Genomic DNA, 26,611 nt, shown 5'->3' on the forward strand with positions numbered 1-26,611 from the left:
GGCCTTTGGTTCGCTAAGAAATGCTTCGCATTTAATATTGCTTAATGCCTTCGGACAGAACCTCTTGGTATAATGAGCCGCATATTGGAAACACACAGGTGCGTAACTATATGTGAAATGATACAGCCTTATGTCCATAAATTCATGGTTGTAGCTAACACCTCCCCTGTGTTATCTCTGCGCACCCGTGCTCATGTATAGGTTGCTGTGACATCAGAAGTCACGTGTCGCCATTACCTCAAGATAAATCGGTCTTTGTAAACAAGACGCAGCCAGGCAGCAATGTAGCAGACTTAATTATAGAACTTGAAGTGAGCCATTCTTACGTCTCTCCCTCTTTTTTTTTCTTTACTTACACTGCCAGATAGTCGAAAGAATACTTCATCAAAGCCACCATACAGACATCCTTCAGATTTCGTTTATTCTCCTTGTGGACTTTTTCTTTTTTTTTCGCCGGGATAGATGACCTTTTCTTTGCCGTCATAACACAAACAATCGCACTTGAGACGTGCCTTTCAATTGTGACGCTGCCCTGAGACATTTAGCGGCATTTTGAGTGTTTTCGCAGCCGCTGCGTGTTAGTCGATGTGATACGGAGTGTCCATATCCCATTCGTAGTTGCCGCAGTAGCCGTTCAAAATAGGCTGCGCCGGTATGCCGCGCCTGTAAAAAATAAAACAGTAAATATAAATATACTTAGACGCTTAGGTAATATAAACAAATAAATAATGTGAATATTAGGAGTCGTTAGCGATACCGAACTCACGTAATTAAGGGTACGTACAGTACTCCCGAATTGAAACGCGACATCGCTTTAACAGCGAATGCTGTTTAGCAAATCGTTCCTTGTGAGTCGACCCAGAAACCTATCATCACCATAACCGAGTATGTGACACAGAAATAGGGTAAATCCCACTACTCACCACTGGTCCACTAAAAACGAAGAAAGCGACAGTTAGCCCAACAGATGGCTGCGAAGCGACGGCGGCGAGCCGAAGACCCCTAGTGCACGAGAGAATACTAGGCAACGGGAAAGGCAAAGGCGGCTGCGAGGAGACCCCGAAGTCATGGAAGGCCTACGCCAACAACGACGTGCTCGTAGATCTATGAGAGGTGCGAACGCTTGGTTTCAACGCGAGTTTCTATCTCTGGAGTTTGGACTACCGTGTCGTGTCTGCAGTGGCAATCTGTGGTTTAAATCTAACCTCTCTGCGCTGAGAACCAACGTAGAAACAACCTAGCATCACCTAGCAACAACCTAGAAGCAACCTAGAACCTGCATCACCTAGATATAACGCCTAGAAACAACCTAGAAGCAACTTAGTCTTTAGAATCGTCCACTTTCGCTGTTTCAAGCAGGGTGTCGGAACGAAATGTTTTTCGTTTCGGTTTTAGTTTCGTTTCATCGCAAAAAGTTCCGTTTCGTTTCTGTTCCGGAACGAAAAAAAAAAAACGTTCCGTAACGGTTCGTAACAGTTTTTTTTCTTTGTATAAGAAAAGAAAGTATGAAAAAGGTAAAGCAATCATTAAAAAAAAAACATTGGACTTGTGATGTAGTTACTTGCTCTCCTCTTAAAGGGACACTAAAGAGCAAAACGATTTTTCTCGCATTAGTAGAGTAGTCGTCCGCGATACCAAAAACACCACGCTTGCTGCGAGAAGACGCTTAATAAGCGAGAAAACTCGCAAAAAGAAAATACAGGTGGCGACGCCACCTTGGAATTCCCGCACCATTTGCCGTGACGTCATATATTTCTGACGGCGCCTGTTTGGGCCTACGTAGTTCCTAATCGGTTAAATCGAAGTAAATTTTCCTCTGAGGGGGCCACAGACTTGACCATAGTTCATGGGTAAAATACAGCACAAACCAGACGATTAACACAAGGAAGACACGGGACAGAGTGCTGACTTCAACTAACAGTTTATTCTTGGGCGAGCTTACCTATTTATGAAAAACGATCAAAATCAGACAAGATATCTCCCAAAAATAACAGATCAAGAAAACAAAAAAGCCCTTACCACAAACACGTGCGCCACTGCGTCATCTCGTCCAGAACATAAACATTCATCCCCTACGTAGTGACAAAAATTCAAGTTCTTTTTTTGTTAATAAGATCGAAGGAGTGCTTACGCACAACGAACCTGCCTTGTCAATTTCCCGAGCCTCAATTATTTCGCGCGCTGTCTTATCCCGGCATCTGCGCACCACAGAAGTCTGCTCAAAGATAGGTTTACAGCCACAATCCCGGCAGTGTATAGCCAAATGCCCTGACAGCAGTCTCGTCACGTTATAGTGATGCTCCTTAAGCCTCGTTTTTCATAAATAGGTAAGCTCGCCCAAGAATAAACTGTTAGTTGAAGTCAGCACTCTGTCCCGTGTCTTCCTTGTGTTAATCGTCTGGTTTGTGCTGTATTTTACCCATGAACTATGCATCACCAACTAGCCTGCCGGCAAATGGTATTAAAGAGACTTGACATAACGAGTTTGTGGAAATTTCGTCGAGCCAGTGGCGCCCAAATACGTTAAATGCTATTTGAATTATTTTACGTCACGAATTACAAAGTTCGGCGCGAAATTTAAAAATGAAACATTGAACTTGGTTTTCTCCTCTAATGATAAACCTATGGTGGTGAAATAAACAACACAAGAGTTCTCCGAGCATACTTTATCAATCTAAACCAATTCATTGTTTCTCTTTAGTGTCACTTTAAGAAAGTGGGACAAGGGTAAAACACGTTCTTCAGAGGAGCGGAAGTAACTGTACCACGTATTCCTACTAACTAGCACAAACCAGTATTCATTTCAAAGTCATAGTATTTATTTTCTCACAAGAAAAATACGAATTTTTTTAGTTGGCTTAATTCTTTGTGTCAAGGGAGTGAGCAAGATCTCAGAAGCAGCACGCAATTGAGTGTACTCTCTGATGTGCGAGACCGCTGTTCTGATAAAAAGATCGCCAGGCCTGCGTGAAACATGCAGCAAGTCACAGCAAAAGCTAGAAGAACGGACTTTGTAGAGCCCGTTGTTATCTCTTGGGGCAACTATTACAAGTAAACATGCAACGTAGCCACTACATCATAAATCGTCGTAATTTTTCTGAAGTAGCGAAGTTCCCACTATGCCATTTTTCTTCATTCTTCGGAGAATCGCGGTACCCGCTACACATCTGTAAGGCATTATCTGCACTTTGTGCTGTGGCTGATAATGAAGAATTATGGCTGAGCACTTTGCAATGGGTGGGAAGTAGTGTTGCAGAATGGGCGCCTCCATTCGATTCCAATTCCATATCGGGGAATTAGAACTTGCCGCAATTCCATTCCTTTCAATTCCTCGGTATGAAAAAAACTTAGCCCATTGGCACTCAGGGAATGGCCTGGCAGTCCGATTCCATTCCTGTAATTCCTCAACGTAGGAAAGGCATCTTGATAGTTTTATCGGGTTAAGAATGAGCGCCCCATAAAGCTGATGTCATCAAATGCATTAAGAACTGCAAAAGTACGCAGAACACGTTGCCAAGGTCAAGGAATAGTAGCTTGGTGACATATCTCGTGCAGTACAACCACTCTACTAATTCCCATAGGGGCAGTTCTTCCGCTACCGATAGTATTTGCGTGGTCATCATGTTTGAACGAATGGTGGTGCTTCAACATTGCTTAAGCTTAAATCTGTTAATGCTAAAATGACGACATAGCGTATTTTTATGCTGACAAAAGCACCTTTGCATCGAATACGGAACACTGGGCCGTACTGCCCGTCAGCACTCACGCTTGTCAAGCGCGCCTCGCAAGCATGGATGGGGTGAGGAGAACATACTGTGTACGCCTGTGGGCAGGTATGCAATGTCTTCCTTGTCGCAAAGGTTATTTACGTGTGTCAGGTACTAAACAGCTCGTGAGATAAAGATCAGGCTGTGCATAGAGTATTCGCCACTTTCGGGTGGGGGTATCAATGGGAACCAACGCGCAGGGGTAATTTGTTTCTCCCTTCGGTATCTGCTGGGATAATGCATGTATTTGTACACTAACTTATGCCTCCGTTTGTAGTAGGCGCGTTGCATTTAAGTGTACCGTGCTTGTAATCAGCCAAGCCATTTTAAAAACACTGCTTTAGTGTTAACTTGCGAGGCTCTGACTTACTAACGTTTGAATTTTGGAAAACAGCACGTAGACGAAAACGTCCTCTATTTTCGGAAAAAGACGTAATTCCATTCCCATTCCATTCTTCCGAGCGTTGTCCCCATTCCATTGCGCGGTCGCGAAAATGTTGAAGATTCCGGAGTCATTCCAATTCCGGAGCGGTAACTCCGCAACACTGGTGGGAAGCATTAAACCACACACTCTTTGCGCTATTAGCATTGTGTGATGACTGGTTGTTATTTTACTCTTCTGCCATGCTATATTACATATGTTAACGCGATTCCTTACCCGACATGACGCCTGTGTAGAGTATTTTTGCGATGGAGTTATAAGCACCAGCGTGACACTGTGGTGGAAGACCCGACTCCCACGCAGAGGGCGCGGATCCTAGAAATTTGTTTGTCATTTAATTTTTTTCTTATACCACGCGATAGCGGTCACGTACACCAGCGGCTGCGGACAACTATGGAGCCAAAATCGGCTGTTTTGATCTCATAACAGCTTTCGCTGTAACAAACTTCAGCGCCGACAATGCCCTCTCCACTTTGGCCTGCTTGACAGGCGCGCAAAAGTCCACTTGCGTTAATATAAACATCTCTGGTCGCCACTGTTCTCGTTTTTCGCTCAATTTCAACATATCTTTGCTTTGGATTTCCTGTCTGAGGTACTCGCTAATACCATACCCTGAGATATGCTCACATTGCATGAGCTCAGTTGTTCCGGATTGAGAAGTTTTCTCGTGAACCGAAAAACGATTGAAAAAATTTCGGTTTCACTCCGGAACGAAATAATAAATAACGTTTCGGTTACGTTTTCGTTCCGGTCAAAAATATCGGTTTTTTCGTTTTTTGTTTTCGGTTTTCGTTCCGTTCCGACACTCTGGTTTCAAGTCTTGTGCGGCTTAAAGGGATACTAAAGAGAAACAATGAATTGGCTTAGATTGATAAAGTGTGCTCGGAGAACTCTTGTGTAGTTTATTTCACTACCATAAGTTTATTATTAGAGGAGAAAACCAAGTTCAAAGTTTCATTTTTAAATTTATCGCCGAACTTTGTAATTCGTGACGTAAAAGATGTCAAAGAGCATTTAACGTATTTTGGCGCCACTGGCTCGACGAAATTTCCACAAACTCGTTATGTCAAGTCTCTGGTCCCCTCAGAGGACATTGTACTTCGATTTAACCGATTAGGAACTACGTAGGCGCAAGCAGGCGCCGGCAAAAGTATGTGACGTCGCGACAAATGGTGCGGGAATTCCAAGGTGGCGTCGCCACCTGCATTTTCTTTTTGCACGTTTTCTCGCTTATTAAGCGTCTTCTCGCAGCAAGCGTGGTGTTTTCGGTATCGTGGAAGACTACTTTACTAATGCGAGAAAAATCGTTTTGCTCTTTAGTGTCCCTTTAATGCATGCTTCGCCATTTTTTTTTTTTTTTTAGTATGACGACTTCTACGAGCAATTTGCTCGGGATAACGGCATCATATATCGCCGGATATCTGGCCGCTTAAGGTAACGCTGGCTCTGACGCAAGTGCTCGAGTCAAAATTACGCCGATATGACACGAACTGTCAAACGAAAGTACGTGCATTACTTAGCCCCAAATATTCGCTTTTCAATCCGTGAGTACTGTACGCACGGTTACTATACACAAACCCGCAACAGCGGCGCAAAGTGTAGGTAGAGCTGATTAATTAAATTGCATGCGTGTGACTACAAGCAACTTTAATGATTACTGCCAATGATGTTCATTGATTACTCTAATGATATTTTCTGTGCCTCCACTTGTACCCATCTGCCGACACAAATAAACTGATTCTGGTTCCAGACAACGTTCCGCTCAGTTGCGATAAGCTTAGTTGCTTATCGCAAAAACAAGAAAAAAAGAAGAAGGTTCCTATACTCAGATGTGCATGACGCCGTTCGAGGGTCAAGAAAATTGTTGGGGGAGGGGGTCTTATATATACCTGAGCATACGGCAGCGTTGTTGGTCCAACCGGAAAGTGGCGTCATCCGTGTTATTCACGTCAGCGCTGCTCCACAAACGCTCGGCAACGGCTGACGCGCGGGGCCTGCACCCGAAAGAAAGAGAACTGTCTCTTAAAGGAGCCCTGCAACACCTTTAGAGCATGGTCATGAAAACGCTGCCGATCGGTTGTCGAGGCTCCCGTGAACATGTAAGCCAAATATTACAGCGCTGCACGCGACAAGGAACTTGCGTTTCGAAGACCAGCTAGAAATCGTTCACTCTTCTCTCGGCAGATTCCGTGATAGACTAGGCCCGATTACGTCATAGGTGGAAGAACTCGGACATTGGCCGATTTGAGCATTCGTGCGCTGCGTCGTTACCACGGCCACCACGGGGTGCCGCCACGTAACCGCGCCGCGTACTCTAACGCCGCGCTCTGTAGTGCTATTATCTATTATTACACGCTACTGAATTACACAAGCGCGCTCGCGATTACTTGGAAAAGTGCTGCAGGACGGTGAAGAGGAATATCCGAGCAGTATTTTGAATTGAGCTCTTTCGTCTCGCATCGCGAAAACACTTCACAGAGATAATAGACTGACGAGACAAGTACAATGACACGGGCGCCAGCAACAAGTAGGTCCTTATTTGCAGTGATAAACCCATGTATTATGGGCAACCTAGTCGCCAAGCGATCGCGTAATCACCACGATATACATATGTACAAAGAAGGCTGGCACGAGTTTCTGTACGTAATCAGGACGATAAGACCTGAGAGACCTACTTGAGAGCAGCAGACAGTTTCTGCGTATGTATATACGTCTGATAAGATACGTTTTGTCGATACCTCTTCCGATTAATTTTGCTTTTGGTGAAAAGCGGATGGTAGTCATATTCCTTGAAGTGCGTTTTCACGGGGCAACGTATTCGTTTATCATTCTGATTAACCCTTTCGGCCCTGGCGTCCTATAAAAAGGGCACGAAGAAAAATTGCTATAAATTGTGACATAAACTACTACAAAATTCAAAAATGTGTGTGTGGTATCCTCAATACACCTGTGCAAGTATAGGTAGTGATTTTTCTATCATCGTCTTCCTGGGAAGTCTGCAATGTCGGAAACAAGATGGCGGAAGGTGAAAAAGACGACAAACGTCGGAACCAAATATTTGATGACATTTTACTGAATAACTATTTTCTCTGTAGCTATCGTAATTTTCTATGTTGTTTCTAAAGTGCTTGATGGCGTATTTACAAAAGGGGCCTTCCCTAACATTTCCCCTTAGGCCGCTGCAATGAAAAATCTTCATGTCCTAAATATAGGACACCAGGGCTTAGTGGTTGTGAGATCTTTGAATGCATTACATGATGACCCGAGCCGTAGCGCTTGTGTCTGCTTCCAATTTCTTGTTATTCTCCTCGGGACATCAGCCTGCATTTCTTGCTAATTTGCAAGAGGGTCCCAACAGCGAGATTGTACATAAATGATCTGAATACGTTTGCTGCAGTGTAAGAATGGCGCATGAGAGGGCTTGAAGATAACGAGGATGAAGTGCAGTTCCATCAGCTTACCCATGCAGGCACGGGCGACAATAATTGCGGCACACCAAAAGAGGATTCGGCAACTTATTATGATGTTAGATCTTACAAGGCGTCCAATAATTAGATAATGGCCATTCAAGTGCATTGAAGAGCACTTTGTCACGAGTGCAAAAACTTGCTTTTGGACCTTTGAGACGCAGTAACCCATATATGGTTGCTGGTATGCTAGCTTCAAAACAATTTCAGGTGTAAACACAGTAAAATAAATAGCAATATCGAAATTCACCACATTTCCTTTCACAGCCTCTAAGCCCTGGTGTCCTATATTTAGGACATGGCGCTATTTTTCTCATACACTGATGGGATGCTCAGAAAATATTATTTTCGTGCTCTTGAGGTCATAAAAAGCAATATCAAGAAGAAAAAAATTATCTACCCGTTAAAAAAAATTCAGGGCTGAAAGGGTTAAGCAAAAACGAAAAAAGAAAAAAAAAGAAAACTCGTGTTATTGAACGTTTAATATTTTTTTTCTTGTATGTCGTGGTGATTACGTTGCACGTGTTGGAACGATCCGCAAAGACGTGTGCGCGGTGCTTCTCTCAACAAATATCGTCCGGTAGTTGGCTGCCATGTTTTTTTTTTTATCAACGTGAGAACACATACTCAAGTATTTTTCACTAACGAATGGTTAGGTGAAGTGGTGTCCTAGCTGAATTTCATTTCCTATTTCGCGCCAGTGCGCTTCAAAATCTGTCTAGTATGAGAGTTTCTACAACTGAAGCATGTATCAATAGTTCCTTTGTTTTGTTCATTATAGAAAGCAGATAAAAGATAGCAGTAATTGTGGCTCTTCCTTTTTTATTGTGGTGCGCTTGTGCTTACTTTATGTATTTTGGAACGATTGCAAGTGCTGCAGAATCATTGCGTTTATAGAGAATGCACTGCAGTGAAAGTTATTATAAGTGTACCGTATCCGAGTGATGTGCTTACCATAGCCTCGGGATCAAATTGGTGCCGTCTACGTACTCGGCCCACATGCAAGCCTCACCGCCGACGACCATGTTCTTTTCTTGTTCAGTCCCTTCAAAAGGAGATGAAGCAATTGTAGACTCGGTATAGTTCCCCGGTGACACGAGTCGGGATGGTGCCTCTTTTACAAAAACATACACCGAAACAGTGGCGTCGGGCTAGCGCTTCAGTCAGCAGAAAAAAAGGTGTCCTTTGACTATTCTATTTTACATGTGACAGTCACATGTGTAAGAGTCTCTTTAGAGGGTCAAATTGATTCTCTTTTGGAAAGTCGTGCGTCCCACGAGTCTCCTAAAGAGAGTCAGTGCGACTCTCTAAAGAGAGTCAATGTGCCTGTCTAAAGACAGTGCTACGCATGTGACTCTCACATGAATAAAGAAGCGTCAAAGTTTCTAGAGTGAGTGCTGTAACATACTGTATAATACCACTAGATGAAAAATCGCACCGTCCGTGAAAAATCGCATTTGCCTGAGACTACTCGAAGGCGAAAGCCATCTTTTTCTTCTCAGTCTATTGCATATGACCTCCCACCCCCCTCCCAAAGGCTTTCTACACCCAACGTGGTTTTGCACTCCCTCCGTGATTGGAGGCGTTGGAAGCTTTCTGAACCTTGCGTGGTTTTGCAGTACCTCCGAGATCACCTTTGACCAAGCGATTATTACGACGTCATCACGTGACGTCACGTTATGTGACGTAGTAGTGACGTCATGATGACATCGCAAAGCTTGGCGACATAAGACATCATGATGACGTCATCACGTGATGATTTTTTGCATCACAAGTGTCGACGCCGACGGTCACCTTTGACGCTTGATGAACCATCTAAGGCTTTCGCCTAAAAGGGGCCCTGCAACACTATTGCAATATGGTCAGAGAACGTTGCCGATCGGTAGTCGAGGCTCCTGAGAACACGCGAGCCAAACATTATAGCGCACCACGCGGCCTGGAATTTACAATCAATTTACAAAGTCAGCCAGAAATCGTTCCTTCTTCTCTCGACAAATGATGCCGTGTACCCAAATGACCGCGCCATATCCCCAATTTCACGACCATTGGCTGACTTGAGCATCGTGAGCCACATAGTTACTGCGGCCGCCGCGGGAGGCCGCCACGTGCCCGCGAGCGCGCTCGCGATTACACTGAAAGTGAGCCGCGCGTTCGAAGAAAAAAAAAAGAAAAAGCCTTAGCCAAGCTCTTAGATCACCGGACGGGGCGTGTCATCTATAAAACTCGACAGGTTCGCGGCAGGGGAAGAAGAAAGACGAACACGCCAGATGTTGTTGAGTTACGGGATCATACAACCATAATTGCTCGCAACGATCTGTGGTACTAGTTTTCGGCAAAGTTAAATGACAGGTTAGGGTTCACGTCATAGGTTCACGTCCTGGTGCGTCCTAGGACGTGAAGAGGAGCCGAGCAAATTTCGTTTTAACAGAGGAGCGTTAGTCCGTACGTCGTGGACAAAATACCTCGCGGAGCGATGACGTCACCTCGCGTTGCCTAGCAACTTCTGGCGCATCTGTGCATAACTTCGCGCTCGCTTCGCTATCTCGCACTCTAGCCCTTGAGTGGCAAGGCCGGCTACTTGGCTCAAAAAAGCTGGGCGTAGCGTGCCCTAGAGTGAGCAGGGCTAGAGACAGAGCTAAGCTGATCGGCCCCTAGCTGGTTCTGGCCCGAAGCTGAGCACTACTGGCTACCACCCGGCATCGCTGCATTCGTCTCTGATGCGGGGGTACTTAACGAGACTGAAGGCTGGCTTAGAGTGATAGGGACTTAGCGAGTCGGGGCATCGCCTCGCAACACTTGGCAACACTTAACAAAAGCTTAGCGACACCTAGCAACACTTAGCATAACCTCGCAATACTTAGCAAAACTTACCATAACCTCGCAGAATTAGCAAAACCTAGCATAACCTCGCAAAACTTAGCAAAAACTTAGCAAAATCTCGATAGACCAGGACCAGCTATAGGTGCCGATCGGCTCCGCTGTGTCTCTAGCCTTGCGCCACTATAGTGCAAGCTACGCCCAGTTTTTGTATTATTCCGTTCACGTAACGTCACTGTGCTTCCGCGAAAGACCTTTTGGACGCTGTCATCATGCGGTCTGTAAACGAAACGGGAGACACACGAGCCCACCGTTGAAGCCACGAGGATCGCACTGGTAGAGGTCCTTCCAGTCTGGGCCAGACGCGATGTGGTTCAGGTACCAGCAAGCCGACACAACCATCTGGTAGCCCTTGCGGGCGATATTCCTGGCGTGGGTCTGCCACGGCGTCGCATTTTTATATCGTGGTCCACCTTTCCAGATTACAACAAGAGTGTCGTCTGCCGCCTGCACAATCACAGTGTGTGGGTACGAAATCGAATTCAGTTCAGCCGTGACGCTTTTCGTCCGTATCTATATAGTCAACACGTGTACAGTCGAATTCGCATACATCGAACTTGCACAAAAAAAGAGGAACAAAATTGAATTAGTTCGATATCTCGTATAATTCTATATAAAATCTTTTAAATGAATTTACCGTATTTTCGATGGGAATTCCGGTGCCCATGTTGGCTTCACCAGATTGCTTCACGATAAGGCAAGAAAGGCGGCTTCACGTCAATAGGCGGATTTTTTTTTCTTCCGTCATTCTTGCTATAGAGAGGGGGTTATATGCAGGGGCGGGTTATAGGCGAAAAAATATGGGATCGATGTAAACAGTGACTCAACATCACACGCAGCCGCGCTTACTCGTCGGGCGCCGTAAACCTCTAGTCTGCCTTGGCGCTAATATTGGCCTTGTTTTTCAATACCATAGCGTGCTTCTTGGTATGCTGCGCGCAGCGGCGACGTAAGACTTGTTTTCTCTACGTTTGACTGTGTTGATTATAGCCAGTTTTGAGGAGAACAGCCAGGTTCTTCCGTTTTACGGCAGCCATTGCATTAACAAAGGGAGCGGAGAAGGGAACGGCGACCCCGCAGGACGGGGCAACTGGCGCGCGAACGAGGAATCATGGGAGAAAGCACGCGATGGCAAGTGGTAGTGTATACTCGCTCTGCGCGGTGCCCTCCTAATCACATCGCTCACTCTCCCAAATGTACGCGGGAAAGTAATCCTCCCTGAAGAAAATCCAACTTTTTGGGGCGTTCCGTTCTGCCCGATGTTCGATATATCAAGTGTTCGGGCTACTTTTTGTTCGATGTAGCCGCAAAATTTCCGACGCATTGACGCTAAAGAATTGTCGTGTTCTAAAATAGTTCGATATAAAGGATAATTCGATTTACCCGAGTTCGATATAGTCGGGTTTGACTGTATTCACTTTGTCTTCAAGTGACACTCGGACATCGCATATACATTGACTACAGTTGTCAGAATTTAGCCTCACCGGGCATACTGTCTCGGTGACGCATGTAGTATACAAAATGGTTGGCATATATTACTCGACCGACCCCGAAGAACAAACAAACAATATAGCCCACTACGACCATGGCATATATATCAATATTTGCGTGCGTTACATGTTGCGGCAGTTATGCAGTCAGCGGTATTAGGCTTCTTGGTTATTGTTTAATTCATAAACACTAAAAATTCCGCATATCTGAGACGATGTCAGCATTTTCACCCACAGCGATGTCGCGATCACTCAAGAAAGACGCGTGCCGCGGTCGGGGCAGTGATGTGTCATAATTTATATAGGTTGCATTCAATCAAGCGCACTACAACATAAACCTTTTCAGTTTAACAACGTGAGTTTGCTCTCACTGCTGCCATCTATTTATGTTATAGGTTTTGTCAGAAGCAGTCTAGTACAGATTATCCCACTCCCTCTTCTTAGAAGGCCTCCTCCTTACGAGAGAGTCACAGCCTCATCTACGTGATTTTACTTTCCAGTGCATGATTCCAATAGCGTCGAGCTATGCCGATGCCAACCTTGTAAACTCTTATAGGCACCTCGGAACATCGGAAGGAAAAAAAAACGGTATCTCATATCGCACGCACAGAACATGAACGAGCATTACTGCGCAGATCAATGAACCCGTCATAACTTACTAAATTTAGTATCTCATTAGATTAGGTGCGAATTCGGTCGTGCACATTAGGGCAAGCTTACGTCTGACCAATCATAAGCTTCTCGAAGTGGCGCATTGAAGGCGATTCCCTAAAAGGTACAACACGTGATGAACATACGTTGACGTTGTTGTCGATGGGGTCCTGCCAGATCATGTACTTTGCACCCAGTTCCTGGACGTTGGCCAGTGTCCTCTGGACATAGTACTGTTCCAGGTGGCTCATGGTACGGAAACCATGCTTCTTCATAAACTCGGCAATCTCGGGACTTGATTCCCTGGGCAACAAAATGAGTGACTTTCACCGGGCGTCATGTCCAACCAACCATGCCCGTTTTGTATTCCCACGGGTCTAGGTTATTTACAAAATGCTTCAATATCAATGTGTGCATCACCTGTAAATCAACCTCGTACTGTGGCAAAGGACACTGCCTGTGGGCCAAGCGCCTTTGAAATAATATTGTCTGTGTAGAACGGATATTTACAAGTGCATAAAATACGTTAGCGTTTGCTTACCCAAATACTGTTTTACTAGTCCCGCATAAAACTATGCATCGTTGAAGCATGGATTGTACGATTTAGTGAAGTGCAACGAAATGATGGCCATCATGACAATCATGATTATGTTGCAAAATGACTGGTGGCATTTATTTATTTATTTGTTTGTTTATTCATTCATTTATATAATTATTTATTTAGAATACATGAACAAAAATGACGTGTGCAGTATTATACAAATATAGCGCCAGAAAGTCTGGAATAATATTTAAAAAATCATACAGAACTGACACATAAAATACGAGTAATGACAAGCCACAGGCATCACAAGGACAATGGCACTAGAGGAGACCGACGTAATGATAATGAAAAACATTTTTCGCTGTCACGTTCAGGAGAAGAGCGTTTTCGTGCACGTTTTCCATCAGTCAACGTTGTAATCAGTGCTATCGCCATACCGGTTTTCATGACACAACACCGCCGAGCTTGTCTCGTCGAATAGATTGAAAATGAATTTCATAAGTTGGTGCCACAAACTCAATCGAGGTATAAACAGCTACTCCGTGATAACGAGAGCAAATTCTTTGCTGCTTGAACATGCGTGATGAAAGGTTAAAAAAATTAGCGTAGCTTGCACTGAAGGCGCAATGCTAAAGAGACAGCCGAGCTGATGGGCACATTTATGTAGCCCTGGCTCTTGCTGTTTTGCCAAGTTTTGCAAATTTTCTCTTTCTTTCTTCTCCTTTCTTCTCTCTGTTTTTTCTGTGTCTTTTTTCTCTGTTTATTTTGATTTCTCTCTCTCTCTCTATTTCTTTCTCTTTCATCTCTCCCTCTCTCTCTCTCAATTTCTCGCTTGCTTCCTCCTTCTTTCTATCCTTTTCTCTCTTTATCTCTCACTCTCTTTACTTATCTTTTTGTATTTCTTTCGCTCCATTTCTCTCTTTTTCATTCTCTCTATGCTATGCTTTACTCTCTCCCCTCCTCCTTTCCCTCTTCCGCACCATCACACATATCCTCCTCGCACTCACTTTCCTTTCCCACCCACTTGCTGCACTATGCTATACAAGGCTATGATATGCTCCGCTAGCGTGCCAGGATAGCCGAGTGGCTAGGACGCTCGTCTTCGGTTCGAGGGTACGCGGGTTTGAATCCCGTCACGTGAAGAAATTTTTCGTCATTAATTTTTCTTCCTCTTTCTTTCTCTCTCTCTATAGTCGTTCTCTCACCCACAAGGGTTATTACAGGCCACGCCGGAGAAATCGGCACACGTGTTCTGGAAGCGAAGATGAAGAAGAGGATGTAGAGAGTGTGTGCCGGTCCATGATAATTTTTGTTTCCCGCAGACAAATTACATTGAGCTTCAACAGCTTCCCTGCTAAAACAGCTTTTTTTCCTTTTTACCTTTTGGTTCAGTTACGATAGAGCTATACAGGAACGGAAAGCATCCGGAAGCAAGGCTTCCAGCGTTTTCTGGTTGCGTGAGCCGGAAAGCATGCGCAAGACCACAGCGTGATATACCCACCAGCAAGAATAGTAGACTTCGTCCATGCCTAGGTGGATGTAACGGTCCTTAAATGCCTCAATAACTTCTCGAAATATATTCCTCATGACGTCGTAGGTGTAGTTTTGCGTGGGGTCCAGCATCTCGAATGCCGCATGCCTGGTGTAGTTGGGCTTTCCACGGGTGCGGTTGAAGTAGCATGCAGTGAGAATATCTAGAAAAGATCAAGGATCTTCAGATATAAATGACACTTTACGGTAGCAGATAGGGACAATGAGGCTTATTGCATTAAAGAAACAGAGAAAGAAAAAGAAAACGGGTTTGTGAAGTCGTTCTTAATCTCTCGTGCATGTCATATGCATAAAGATGATGTACATTTAATTGTACCTCAAGATATTTATAGAACTACGTTTCCAAAACTGGAAGGGGTGGTCCGCGGGGCAGCTATAGAATCGTATGAGCAAAACTACTGCGCATGCATTTGCAGATACCGTTCACTTTTAAGGCACAATCTACACCCATATCAGACTAAAACGAAACGATCAAACTAATAGCGTTGACTTGGACCATATCGTATATGACAAAAGTCTTTTAAAGCATTGAAGCTGGCTTACAATAAGGGGAAAATAAGTTCAGTGAACGTTATATCTCGTAACGTCGACGTTATCAAAAGACGAAGGTAAAAGAAATAGCCCGGCTCGTGCATTAAAAATGCGATGAAAAATTCATGGGCAGCGCCTTCGTGACTTCATTGCTGAACTTCCGTAGTGACTACATTTAAAGGTTCGCGGAGTCGTGACGAATTCGCCAGCGCCTACACTTGCGCTTGAAAGAACGGGTCGCCCTGCCTTTCTTAGTGCTGGGACTTATGCATGACGCACTCCTGGCACCTGCATCTTCAATCAGCCACGTCGTCTAACTAGCGCTGGAACACCTTTGACATTTCCCGGCCGCCATCTTGTGAAACCGTAGAAAGAGAGGGCGTGTCGCTATATAGGTATAATGCAGGTAAAGGAGCCTTGTTCACATTAGTTGCAATCAACCACTGGGCCTATAAACTGGCCGAAGGGTTTACACTTTTGTAAAGGATATTATACTAAATTTACGGGCCTTACCGGGAAAGACCTTTCCCAAGGCTTGCGTGTGTCCCGGAGTGTCGATCTCGGGGATGACACGGATTCCACGTAGTCGAGCGTACTCGATGATGTCTTGGACGTCCTTTCGACTGTACACATGCCTCGGGGAATACGCACTCTACGTATGACACGAAAACAAGAGGTATCGCGCTTAACAATAACGAAAGAGTATAGCTTATAGCTTCACGATAACATGCTACGCTATCTGAGACATTCTGGTTCAGCTAAAACTAACGGTTAATACTGAATACGCGGATATACAGGCATATAACAAGTAAACGAGTAGATTCGCGCGCAAAACACTAACGCACCGGCTGTTGCCGGTGCGTTAGTGTTTTGCGCCCGAATCATGGCTTGAGACCATGGCTTGAGGTTTCGTCCCGCAGGAGACTCAAAAGGTAAAGGAGGAGAAGCGTGCACCATTTACTCACCCTATGCTCTAGCACTCACCAATTAAAGCTATAGCCGCACAAAGACCACCGTACGTTTAGTGATATAGATAATTGCAAAAAAAAAAAAAAGACAGCGCTTTCTTTTTCTCTATATAGATATATTTCTAGCTCACGCTCACGGTTCATATATGTGCTCTCATACCTGTTGCATGTCTCTTGCATGTCTCTTGCATGCCTGGTTAGTCCTTACTATATAGATGAGTTCAGTTCACAGACAACTACAGACTACAGTAGGAGGTGGGTGGTAACGTGAATTTAGCGGAAAAAACGCAATAACTGGTACGTTCCTGGAGCTTAGTACATAGAACAGCATAGGTATATTTAGAGGTTTTACAGCTCGCTCCTGCGAACCTCTAGTGCTAAGGACATAAATAAGACGAAGGAAGAAAAAAAACTAGCATCATGGTGAAATCTTGAGAACTTCTTCAGAACCAGCCATGTGAACCCACGCGTTCATGCATAGTAAATTCATCACCGCGTCGTACAGATAGAGTGTGGGGTGAATTTTTACCTGCGTCAAGTTTGGGTAAGTCGCCATTTCCAGCGGCCACGATTGGTCGTCGACAAGGTGCCAATGGAATGCATTGAACTTGTTGTAGGCCATGGCGTCCTGTGAAGCGAAATGGGGGCATAAAACTCGAGGTATAACGCTTATTTAACATACCGTACGCTGAAAATCGCAGTTTTTTTATGAGGCATGCGTCTGCATACAATGTCAGGAGAGCGAGCTTAAGCCGTTCGCGATCGAACTAACCACTGCGTAAGCTTGCTATAAAATGCCGTCAGTGTTAAGATTTTGTGCGGTTCGAGATTCATCATTATTTGCTGTCATCTTTTACAGTTGAACGCACTTATACCACCCAGAGGTCGAAATTTATAGTTGTGATGTAGTTGTGCATAAGTCTACAACGACCACGTAGCAGCGAGAATTTTTCGAAATGGTGCCGCAGTAGCGAAGTTCCACACGTTTCATGAGCGAAACGCGGCCCTTGCTCGTTTCGCCCTTTCCTTCGCGCCGCTCCGTTCGTCGGCTGGTCCCTCCTCCTCGCCGAGCGCAGAGCAACACGACGAGGAAGAGCAGGGAGCGCGCCTACCTGCTAGCAGACACGTTCTTGTTCGACCAATCGACATCATCTGCTCCTGATGACATCCCAGATGCACCCTTGTGACGTCACAACGAGCGCTGGGGATACCGGAAGGTGACAGCGTTTGGTTGCGAGCTCGTTGGTAACGATCCATCTAAAGAAACAACGCTAATTTACACACGGACAAGGGAACATCACACGAGGACAGCGCCCATACTCGCGTGATGTTCCCTTGTGCGTGTTTAAATTATAGCTGTTTTTTTAGATGGATACTGGAAAGGCCCGGAGAGAAGCACGGAATTGTGTTTTGATTTTGTGGCGCTCCCGCGGCGCCTGTCGCTGCTGCGTTTGGCATTGTTGATAGTGACGGCATTCGAACCTGGTGCCCGTGTTTAATTGAAATGCTAAACAAATGTTAGAGGTGGTTAAGGGCCCTTTAAGCTTCGGCTGGTCCATTGTAGTATGCTTGAAATAAAAAATATATAGAGTACACAGTTCGCGAAATTTGATGATGTCTGTAATAGCATTTATTTCTGCAACCTTAGACACTTCCCCAACTAAATTTATGAACGTTGTGTGCGTGCGCGCGTGTGTGTGTGTTTTACGTTTCTGAAAACACGTGGCCACTAACAGGCATTAATGGGCTTGATTTTTGTACATACTTACCAAGTTTTGCTTGAGAATCTTGATAGGTTGAAAATGTCTTGATGAGTCAAGTAGTACGCCTCTGTAGGAGAACCTGGGGAAGTCGTCTACCATGGTTACATTGATGAGAAACTAAAAAAAGAAATAGAAGCCAGATTGAAGAACTATGCGTTGCACTAAGCTTATATATACGCTGGATAAAGGCCTAAGCTTAGGAGGGCAAGTATTTAGCATGCTACTTATATTTGCAGCTGAAGAAGGAGTTCACATCGTTTCGAAATACCAACATCCATTATGCAGTTTTCTTTCAGAATTTGCCCCGCCACGGTGGTCTAGTGGTTATGGCGCTCGACGGCTGACCCGAAGGTCGCGGGATCGAATCCCGGCCGCGGCGGCTGCATTTTCGATGGAGGCGAAAATGTTTGAGGCCCGTGTACTTAGATTTAGGTGCACGTTAAAGAACCCCAGGTAGTCGAACTTTCCGGAGCCCTCCACTACGGCGTCTCTCATAATCATATCGTGGTTTTGGGACGTTAAACCCCAGATATTATTATTATTCTTTTAGAATTTCAATCTGAACACGGAGTCACGTGGTTACAAATGTAGAAGCACTGAGTTCCATACTTATACTGAACATATTTAACTCAGTACGAGTGGGGGATGAAGTAAACTTCAGTGTCATCATGGAGCCAAATACATCAATAAAAAAAAACGAGCACGCCAAATTTGATGAGGTAGTGTGGTCTTTTATTATGCCTAAGGAGTTTCGTCGTTTATTATCTATTATTTACGTGTAGTTATAAGCTTTGTGCTTTTGTATTGTTTTTATTACCATAATTAGGGCTCCGTGTTTTGGGATAAATCCGAAAAGATCTGATAAACACTCGCCGGTAAAATGTTTGACAATTAGGATTTATCCGAGGCATCTTCAACGTTCAAAGGGCATTTTCAAAGCTGAGAATCATTAATCAAAGGAGCGCACCTCCATCAGCGGCAGCAACCTCATAAAATATGCTTGCATCTATTACAGCAAGCTTTAAGGTTGTAATACGAACAAACGTAGGTGTTTGGTGTTCAAGTATTTGTGCCTGTATGTACATGTGTTTGTGCGTTGAAACCTTCAAGACATGTAAAATACACTTAGTGCGTTCGCATGCTTTCGTGTTCAGATATCATTTCATCTAAGATTTCGGAGTATTGAGAATATAGGTCCTTTATTTTTCATGAAGAAGATGAGGCAGGCTGAGAGAAAAAGCTGAGAAGCAGCTTGACTAGCTCCTACCTCCCCAAAAGTACACTTTGGCGAGTTAACAGCAGTGAATATCAACAGCCTTATTCACAGGCTAAATGAACAGGAAATGAGAAAAAATGAAAGGATGGAGAAACAGGATTATCAGCAACAATGCGACGCATTTTCATTGGAAATAAAATTAATAGGAACAAATTGCAGCAACTTATATTGCAAAATTAAACACAAAATTTTGGAAAATCGAGGATTTACATGAAATAAAGTCTAATAAACGCTGAATTTTCTCCCAAAAAATGAACTCCGATAAACACCTTCCTATTTTATGAAAAATAAACTCCGGAAGCACAGAGCCCTACCTATAATCTATCAACCCACCTATCTGTTTTTTGTGTGTGTGTGTAACTACGATAAACGATAACGCATACAGCTTACATCATTTTAGCTGTAATAAAATAGAGCACGTCAAGCTCACTGACGAAATCACAGGCCTGCTACGACCCTGGATCTCACTCACCGCTTTACTAACAGAATCCTGGTGAACGAGTTGGCTGAAGGTCTCGAGTCCTGCAAAAAATATGGAACTTTCCATGCCTCCGCCGCACTCACTGGCTATCCGGATTTCCAACAATTACACGTGGGTGTAAAAGTTTAAAAACTTACCCCGTAACGCACCCCAGACAGTTTGGGACTTTAATACAGCGTCGCCTTGTTCAGGTACGATAAGAGAGTCTTCCAGGAAAACAAAAATTAAGCGTCAGTATCATCGCTTCGGCATTTCAAAAAAGAGAGCATTCACTTTGAGGACAATTGCGTAGCTGGCATGAATTGATCGGAGCAGAACTGAAGCCTTCACGCATTAAGGCTAGCGCTCGCGGGTATACGTGTATACTGTCATAACACTCAGAGGCGCAATTCACAACCTTCGTTCGTAAGAGCTGTCCGCCACAAGCTGGCCTCTTCCAATAACATGGCTAATATGCAAATGTCTGGCAACTGCTCTCGCGAAACGTTCCTGTGTTATGATGCCTTTATGTTTGAAGGTACAAGAAATTACGAGAGAATGCGCGACGGTCAGACAAGGTTGGCGGTACGTACAGGGGCTGTCAAAAGTTTCCAGGTCACTATCCCATGCATTCCTATGGCAGCGTGACCTGAGAACCTTTGACCACCCCTGCACATGCGCCCAACAGTTTATACATAAGCTACTTAGAATGTGTACTAAGGTGACGTCGGCTAAGTGCCAACTAAGATTTTGCCGGATCCTGTGAACGGGGATTGCCGATCATCGAATGACATGGCGCGACTGGAAAAAAAAAAGAAATATCATTTGTTGGGTCCACCAGGCGAAAAGCTGTGTGTTGGAAATTAAGTGGATTCTGATTCTGAAAGTGGTTGGCCTGATAAACGAATCCACAACGTTTAGTATCCAGGACATCTACACTTTGTACCGGAGCAGGCAATCCCCTAATCATCTAAGGGGGGCGCAGAGTCTGCCCCGTATGTATATGTTCACCCAGTCGGACCTCTCCCGTAATTCTTTAATAAGAAGGCTTATGGCCATGCAGGTTTTGAAGATAATGGCAGTCGAGTACCCCTGATACCCCCGGAAATCCGTGGACCTAAGGAAGGCCGTTGTGAAAAGCACGCCGTCACTTCATTTTCATGTTCGCATCCATTGCGTCATTGCGAAGTTTTGTTTCCTTTCGGGCCCAACTAACGGGGGGGGGGGGGTGTCCTGCGTAGGAACTTGGCTTACTCCCTATGGAGAACCCATGCGCACGCCTATGTATTTACGAACTCACAGCTTTCGTCGTCCTTGTGTTGCGGGTAGCCGCAGTGTTCCTCTCCCTGGTAGTGAGTCACCTCGACCCTAAGCGCGGGCAGCACCCTGTGATCGATGACGCCCGAGATGTCGTCCTCTCCTTGAGCAGAACCTCTTCGCGTGTCTCCGAGGAAGGCGAGCTTACGGTAGCGAGCCACAGCTTTGGCTATCACGTCGCACGATTCGGCGGCCTCCGAGCTTAGCGCGAGCGTGTCCGGGTCCAGGCTCCGCTGCAGGGGCAACGACTTCCAGCGCTGGGGCACAGGCCACGGAGATCCAGGAGGAGGCCGCGTGCCCTGCGAGTGGAGCATAGACGATGCACCTTGAATGATCGAGGCAGCGCTGTATATATTCAGTGGTGCATTCTTGACACATTGCAAGGCACTGCAAGACATTACAAGGCTTGGGCGCCCCTCCCCCTGATCATTTGAGAGGGGCGCCAGGACTAACCCACACCTTTAATCAGAAGGACCTTTCCGGTTATTGTTCAATATGCAGGGTTACGTCCATGCAGTTTTTTGACGATAATAACGGCCTAGGACCCTTGACGTAGCCTTCCAAGAACTGTTTACTTCCACCTTTACCCCCGGAAAGCCGGGCACCGAAGGCAGGCCCTTGGGAGAAATAGAATCAACTAGTTCCAGATGGAAACTAACTGCTCCCAGTTGAAAACCAACTGGGAAGGAGCTGGAGCCTATAACCAACTCCATCAACCACGCCCCGTTCAATTCCGTAATTCCTTATTATTACGGTTGACTCGCGCAGGTTCTAGAGAACCGTTATTGCTTATGAACTGGCTTGTAAATTACGGGTTTAGATTGTTACTGGTAATAACAATATAAACATGTAAACCCGGCACAGACAAACAAAGAAGTGATCGAGTAATTTTTCTCCTGAATAATATTTTCTTCCGCTCAAGTTCGCATTGAAATGATGATCAACGATCCGGGAGGGCATTTACTAAACAAATCTTACGCTGGAACTATTCATAAGGCTGAGCTAACGAAGCTCGTGAGAGCTGCTTGCCATTGGCCAACCACCTTTTCAAGTAGCGCACCTATCGTATCGATTGGGTGTCGTCAGCTCTTGCGAACAGATTTAATATAAAAAACTTTTTCCAGACACGACTCCATATTCCAGCCAAAAACAGGAAATCTTCTGTATTTTACCTTTCGTTTAACAATGTCTCAAACTGAGAAAATATGGCAGCTTCGCGAATGTACGCAGTGGAGTGCTTCGAGCACAGGGCCCATGGAAAGTGTTGACCATTCATGCAGTCTGGATGAAAGTTGCAGTGGTGATATGAAACACGCTTAAGAAATTCTCAACATGTCAACGTGTTAAACTGAGGATTTCTTAGCATTGGTACTATCTATATTCACAAGCATCCACTTGATACAATACAAGCTTTCAACCTTATCTTGTTCTTGCGATTGTGCTGTTATCGCTGACAGATATGCACAGTGTACGTTACAATTTTAAGCATTGATTAATACATGCGTTTTGGAGTGCTTACTTTATGTACGTTGACATGCGCATTAATTTTCACTTTTTTTTTTACAGTGCATGTATAGTTTCTCCTCTGCATCTCTGTCTTATGTTGTCACACTATTCAGGGTTTTTCAAGCAGTCTATTTGCGTTTTTTCCCTCACCCTCCTCTAAAGGGAAACTGGAAACGATAATTATTCGACTGACGGACAGATGAATTGATCGCTATCTTTGCAATGTGCCGAGCGTGTGGTCATAACAATGAACATACCAAGTTTGCATTATCTCTCTACCTCTTTTTTTTGACCGTTACACGAGCCAGACATACGAGCCAGCGAGAAATGTCGTGTGTAGTAGGAAAGAAGCAGAGGTTAAGGATCAATCAATCAATCAATCAATCAATCAATCAATCAATCAATCAATCAATCAATCAATCAATCAATCAATCAATCAATCAATCAATCAATCAATCAATCAATCAATCAAAATGTTTTATTGCCACCGTTACGTGCACCGGAGGGTCAGCCGGAGAAAAAGCCGAAAGTTCTTCTGCTTGACAGAGCTCCGGTTCCCCAGACAGGAAGTGGTGAAGTTGGTGTCAATAAAATAATAAAGAGCACGTCACATGCTATAGTACAATACAATAAAGTAATACATGGCATTTCAACTGCACAGAGGATAGGTACGAAAGTACAATAGTAAAAAAAATAATCAGAGCAAAATATGATCGAGAAATGTTTTTACATAGAGCATATAGCAAGACAAGTACAATGAGAGCAGCGTAAAATCGAAAAATATTTTGATTTTGTTTGAAGGGGACATGCAACGAGAAGCGAACTGAAGGAGAAAGTGAACGTTTGCCGAGTGACGACAAGGACATTGCTAAATCTCACCGGAAGCGGACGGCGGACCTCTATGTAGGTTAGGAAGGCGTACGCCAGAACCCCTGGAGCCAGGAGCAATAGTATCCTTAACAGCGACGATGCCATGACCATTCCGTAATTGTGCCTTGCTTCTGTTTAGGCGGCCTTGGCTCAAATAGGAACCTGAAAACGAACAGCAACGAAATAATACTCCGAGAAGAGTCTTTTCGAGAAACTCCCTAGAAAAGCACCGAGCAAGTTCCCGAGCAATCCGTGATGACCGCAGGCCACTTCACTGATGACCGATTGCTCGCGCGTTCGTGGCACAGTCGGCTGCCGCCGCTGAGTTCGTCTCTCTTACGCGAGCCAATCAGTCCGGCGCTCGACGTCGGTTTGATTGTCGCTACTCGAATGAAACGCTGCGACTGCAAACCAGTTTGAGTGACAAGCCCTCCCTCACCCACAACACACACACGTAGTGCGGGCCCTTGACGAGACCAACTCTGCCCTAAGTGGCACGACCGTCGACAAATCACTCGTGGAAAAGCGTGCCCAAAGCCCCAGCGGGTATCGGGGCACTCCGCCAGATAACGCCTCTTGCGTGAACCGAAAGAAAGCGATGCCCGTGGTGGATGTGGCAATCAACGCGACGGGGCGTGGACGCGGTCCCGGCAACATGCTGCCGAGACGGCGTTTCCTGCAGGAAACTTATATACAGACTTGGCAAGGACAGCACGAATGTTTTCCCGCTTTTGGAAGTCGCAGTGTATGAAATAGCCCGGGAAAGGAAACTGTGCTGAATCGAGAAGAAAAATGAGCATCCTCATAAATCCAAGGAGATTGGTTATACAAGATTATACGCGTATAAATATACATGCAGGCGCCTTTTTATGTGCACGAAGTTGCACGCGCATAGCACTCATTGGCTGCGTGCATCGGCGGTAGAGCGTGCTGGTCTTGTCACGGTGTCACTATCGTAATCGAGCAGCGTAACACCTGTAGCCACAACAGTGAAGAAGATTCTAGGTTAGAGCTACAGTTCTCGGTGGATAGTTTGTATCACGCATTTCGTCGAATATTGCGCAATAGTATCGTATCTCCACTGGATGTGGGAAATACCGAAGTATCAGGGGCGTAGCCAGCGGGGGGGGGGGGGGGGGGGGGGAGTACAAACACATCCCCTCGAAAATTTTCAATTTTGTTTGCGTATATAGACACGCACACATACAAACGCACGCACGAACATACATAAAGTATGGTTCAACCCCCCCCCCCCCCCCCCCGCCCCAAAAAAGATTTCTGGCTACGCCCCTGCGAAGTGTACACATTCAAACTTGAACTCTTCGTGTCTGATTTTGCCTCTATTTAATAAAGTATTGTCAGGTGTTGCTATATATCTATAGCGGTTGTCCTTATTTTTTGATAGGGGAGATGTTCAAGAAGGCTGTTCAAAGTCCAAACTTGTTGATTCGCAGCTACTGGCAAGAACAAAAGGCTTCAGTGACTTAACTGCCTTGCTTGTCGGCTCAGGTACAGGTCAATACACTCTATATAGCAGCATTCGAGACGCTCAGAGGACGAATCGTTTTCGGTAGTAAAACGCAACATCAATCGTGTTTCGAACATCTTTGTGTTTTGCAGAGTGAAAACGTTGGCGATACCACTCGGAAAACAGTAGGCGTGCCGTGGGAACTACTGTGACAACCGCTGCTACACTCCGGCGCAACCGAGGGCAAGAGGTTGCGCAATGCAATAATACGGGTTCCCTGATAAGATGCGAGACGGTCTCGGTCACTGTAGCCTCGGCTGTATCGCCCGTTCCGTCTTGTAGACGGGCCATCTTGAAGATGTCGCGACATCCGAGACCCCCTAAAAAGTCCGGAAACTACCCAATGCATCGTAGTGGAAAGACATTTCGCTCAACAAGATCCCTAAAAGGCGTGCATCTTTCAGAGGCTCTGGGTGTCAGAGTGGACGGAAATATTATGGTCAGAGGTTTATCTAAACAAAAGACGTTTACAATTGTGGTGAGGAAAAGAAAAGCAGCTGGAAACATGGAAACACCGAGAATGGCGTATCAGTAAATCGGAAGCCCGTGAGGTGGAGGAACTTTCGCGAATGGGAAAATTTTTGTACATCGGTTTCCAGAGCATGAAGCTACAAGAAAATGCACACGGGTTTCTCGGAAAGCAAACTCCAGCGTTAAAGATTCGTTCTCGTTCGGGATGGGTCTCCCGTATGGGTTTCTCGCTACAAATGCGTATGAGCGACAATTTTCTTTTATGAACCCCTTTCCATCGTGTAGGCATGCGGAGATGCGGTTTACCAGGATCAATAAGCCTGCATAGAAGAAAGTAGAAAGTGTATACAGTCTTTGTTTTCACTGTGTTACTCTTGACTTCCACATTCGCGTTCTGATGGTGGCTGTAGTATACACACGTACAAAGAGCAGCGCGCGAGGTGGTGTTGCCCGAGATGGTAGGAACCCGTAGAGCGCATCCTCATTGCGTAGCGATGACACACACGGAGCGACTCTTGATCGATGGCCTTTCTACCGCATAGTGACAGGCCGCGAAGTAGCTGTCTTTAAGCTAGTTTCCCACACTCCATGGCACTTGCGAGCCACCGCAGCAGTGTGGCCAGCACGGTATACCCGCTTCCTAAGTGGCGCCGTCGACGGACGGCGAGTCCGCCCGATTGATATATTGGATCCCGGTTAGGGTTGCGCGAGCGATGGTGCGTGGGTTCTCTCACAGTGGCTCAAGGACGGCTCGACTTGATTGATAGGCGCAGGGCGAACGACTCTGCGTTTGAAATGCATGCGCCTCTCTCGCACGGTGTCTGGTATTGCTCCTTACGAGCAGATGTGCTGTCAATCTCGTTAAAACCATCGATGTCTCTTCAGTTGCATCTCTTTCTCTATAGTTCTCATTCATATAGGATACACCACCGTAACTATACCCCCTAACCATACCCCCTATTAGGGTTTCACCGCAGTCCCCCCCCCCCCCCTCTCTCGCCGTATTGGTCGAGTCGGAAAGACAAGCTTTAAAATGGACGCAAAAAAAAAAAAAGTTATGCGATTGCATGTTTCTCATAACGGCCTGCCTTTAGTTGCCGGCTTTCTGGGCGTAAAGGTGGCAACTGAACAG

The 26,611-nt window shown here is 45.3% G+C and overlaps 1 protein-coding gene across 1 annotated transcript; it reads right to left on the minus strand.

Annotated features, from left to right (window-relative positions):
* Nucleotides 1-472: 472 nt before the first annotated feature.
* Nucleotides 473-23,720, minus strand: LOC119389752 (beta-hexosaminidase subunit alpha). The gene is made up of 13 exons (XM_037657131.2): nucleotides 23,490-23,720; nucleotides 21,088-21,403; nucleotides 19,946-20,014; nucleotides 19,800-19,849; nucleotides 18,058-18,168; nucleotides 16,818-16,916; nucleotides 15,834-15,972; nucleotides 14,740-14,932; nucleotides 12,841-12,997; nucleotides 10,805-11,000; nucleotides 8,631-8,721; nucleotides 6,099-6,203; nucleotides 473-663 (listed from the first exon to the last, which is right to left on the minus strand). Exons 1-13 carry the CDS (start codon nucleotides 23,589-23,591, stop codon nucleotides 579-581), a joined length of 1,713 nt encoding a protein of 570 aa, XP_037513059.1. The 5' UTR covers nucleotides 23,592-23,720; the 3' UTR covers nucleotides 473-578.
* Between the last annotated feature and the right edge of the window lie 2,891 nt (nucleotides 23,721-26,611).

This window comes from Rhipicephalus sanguineus, chromosome 4 (genome assembly GCF_013339695.2).
Source record: "Rhipicephalus sanguineus isolate Rsan-2018 chromosome 4, BIME_Rsan_1.4, whole genome shotgun sequence".
Classification (NCBI taxonomy): domain Eukaryota; kingdom Metazoa; phylum Arthropoda; class Arachnida; order Ixodida; family Ixodidae; genus Rhipicephalus; species Rhipicephalus sanguineus.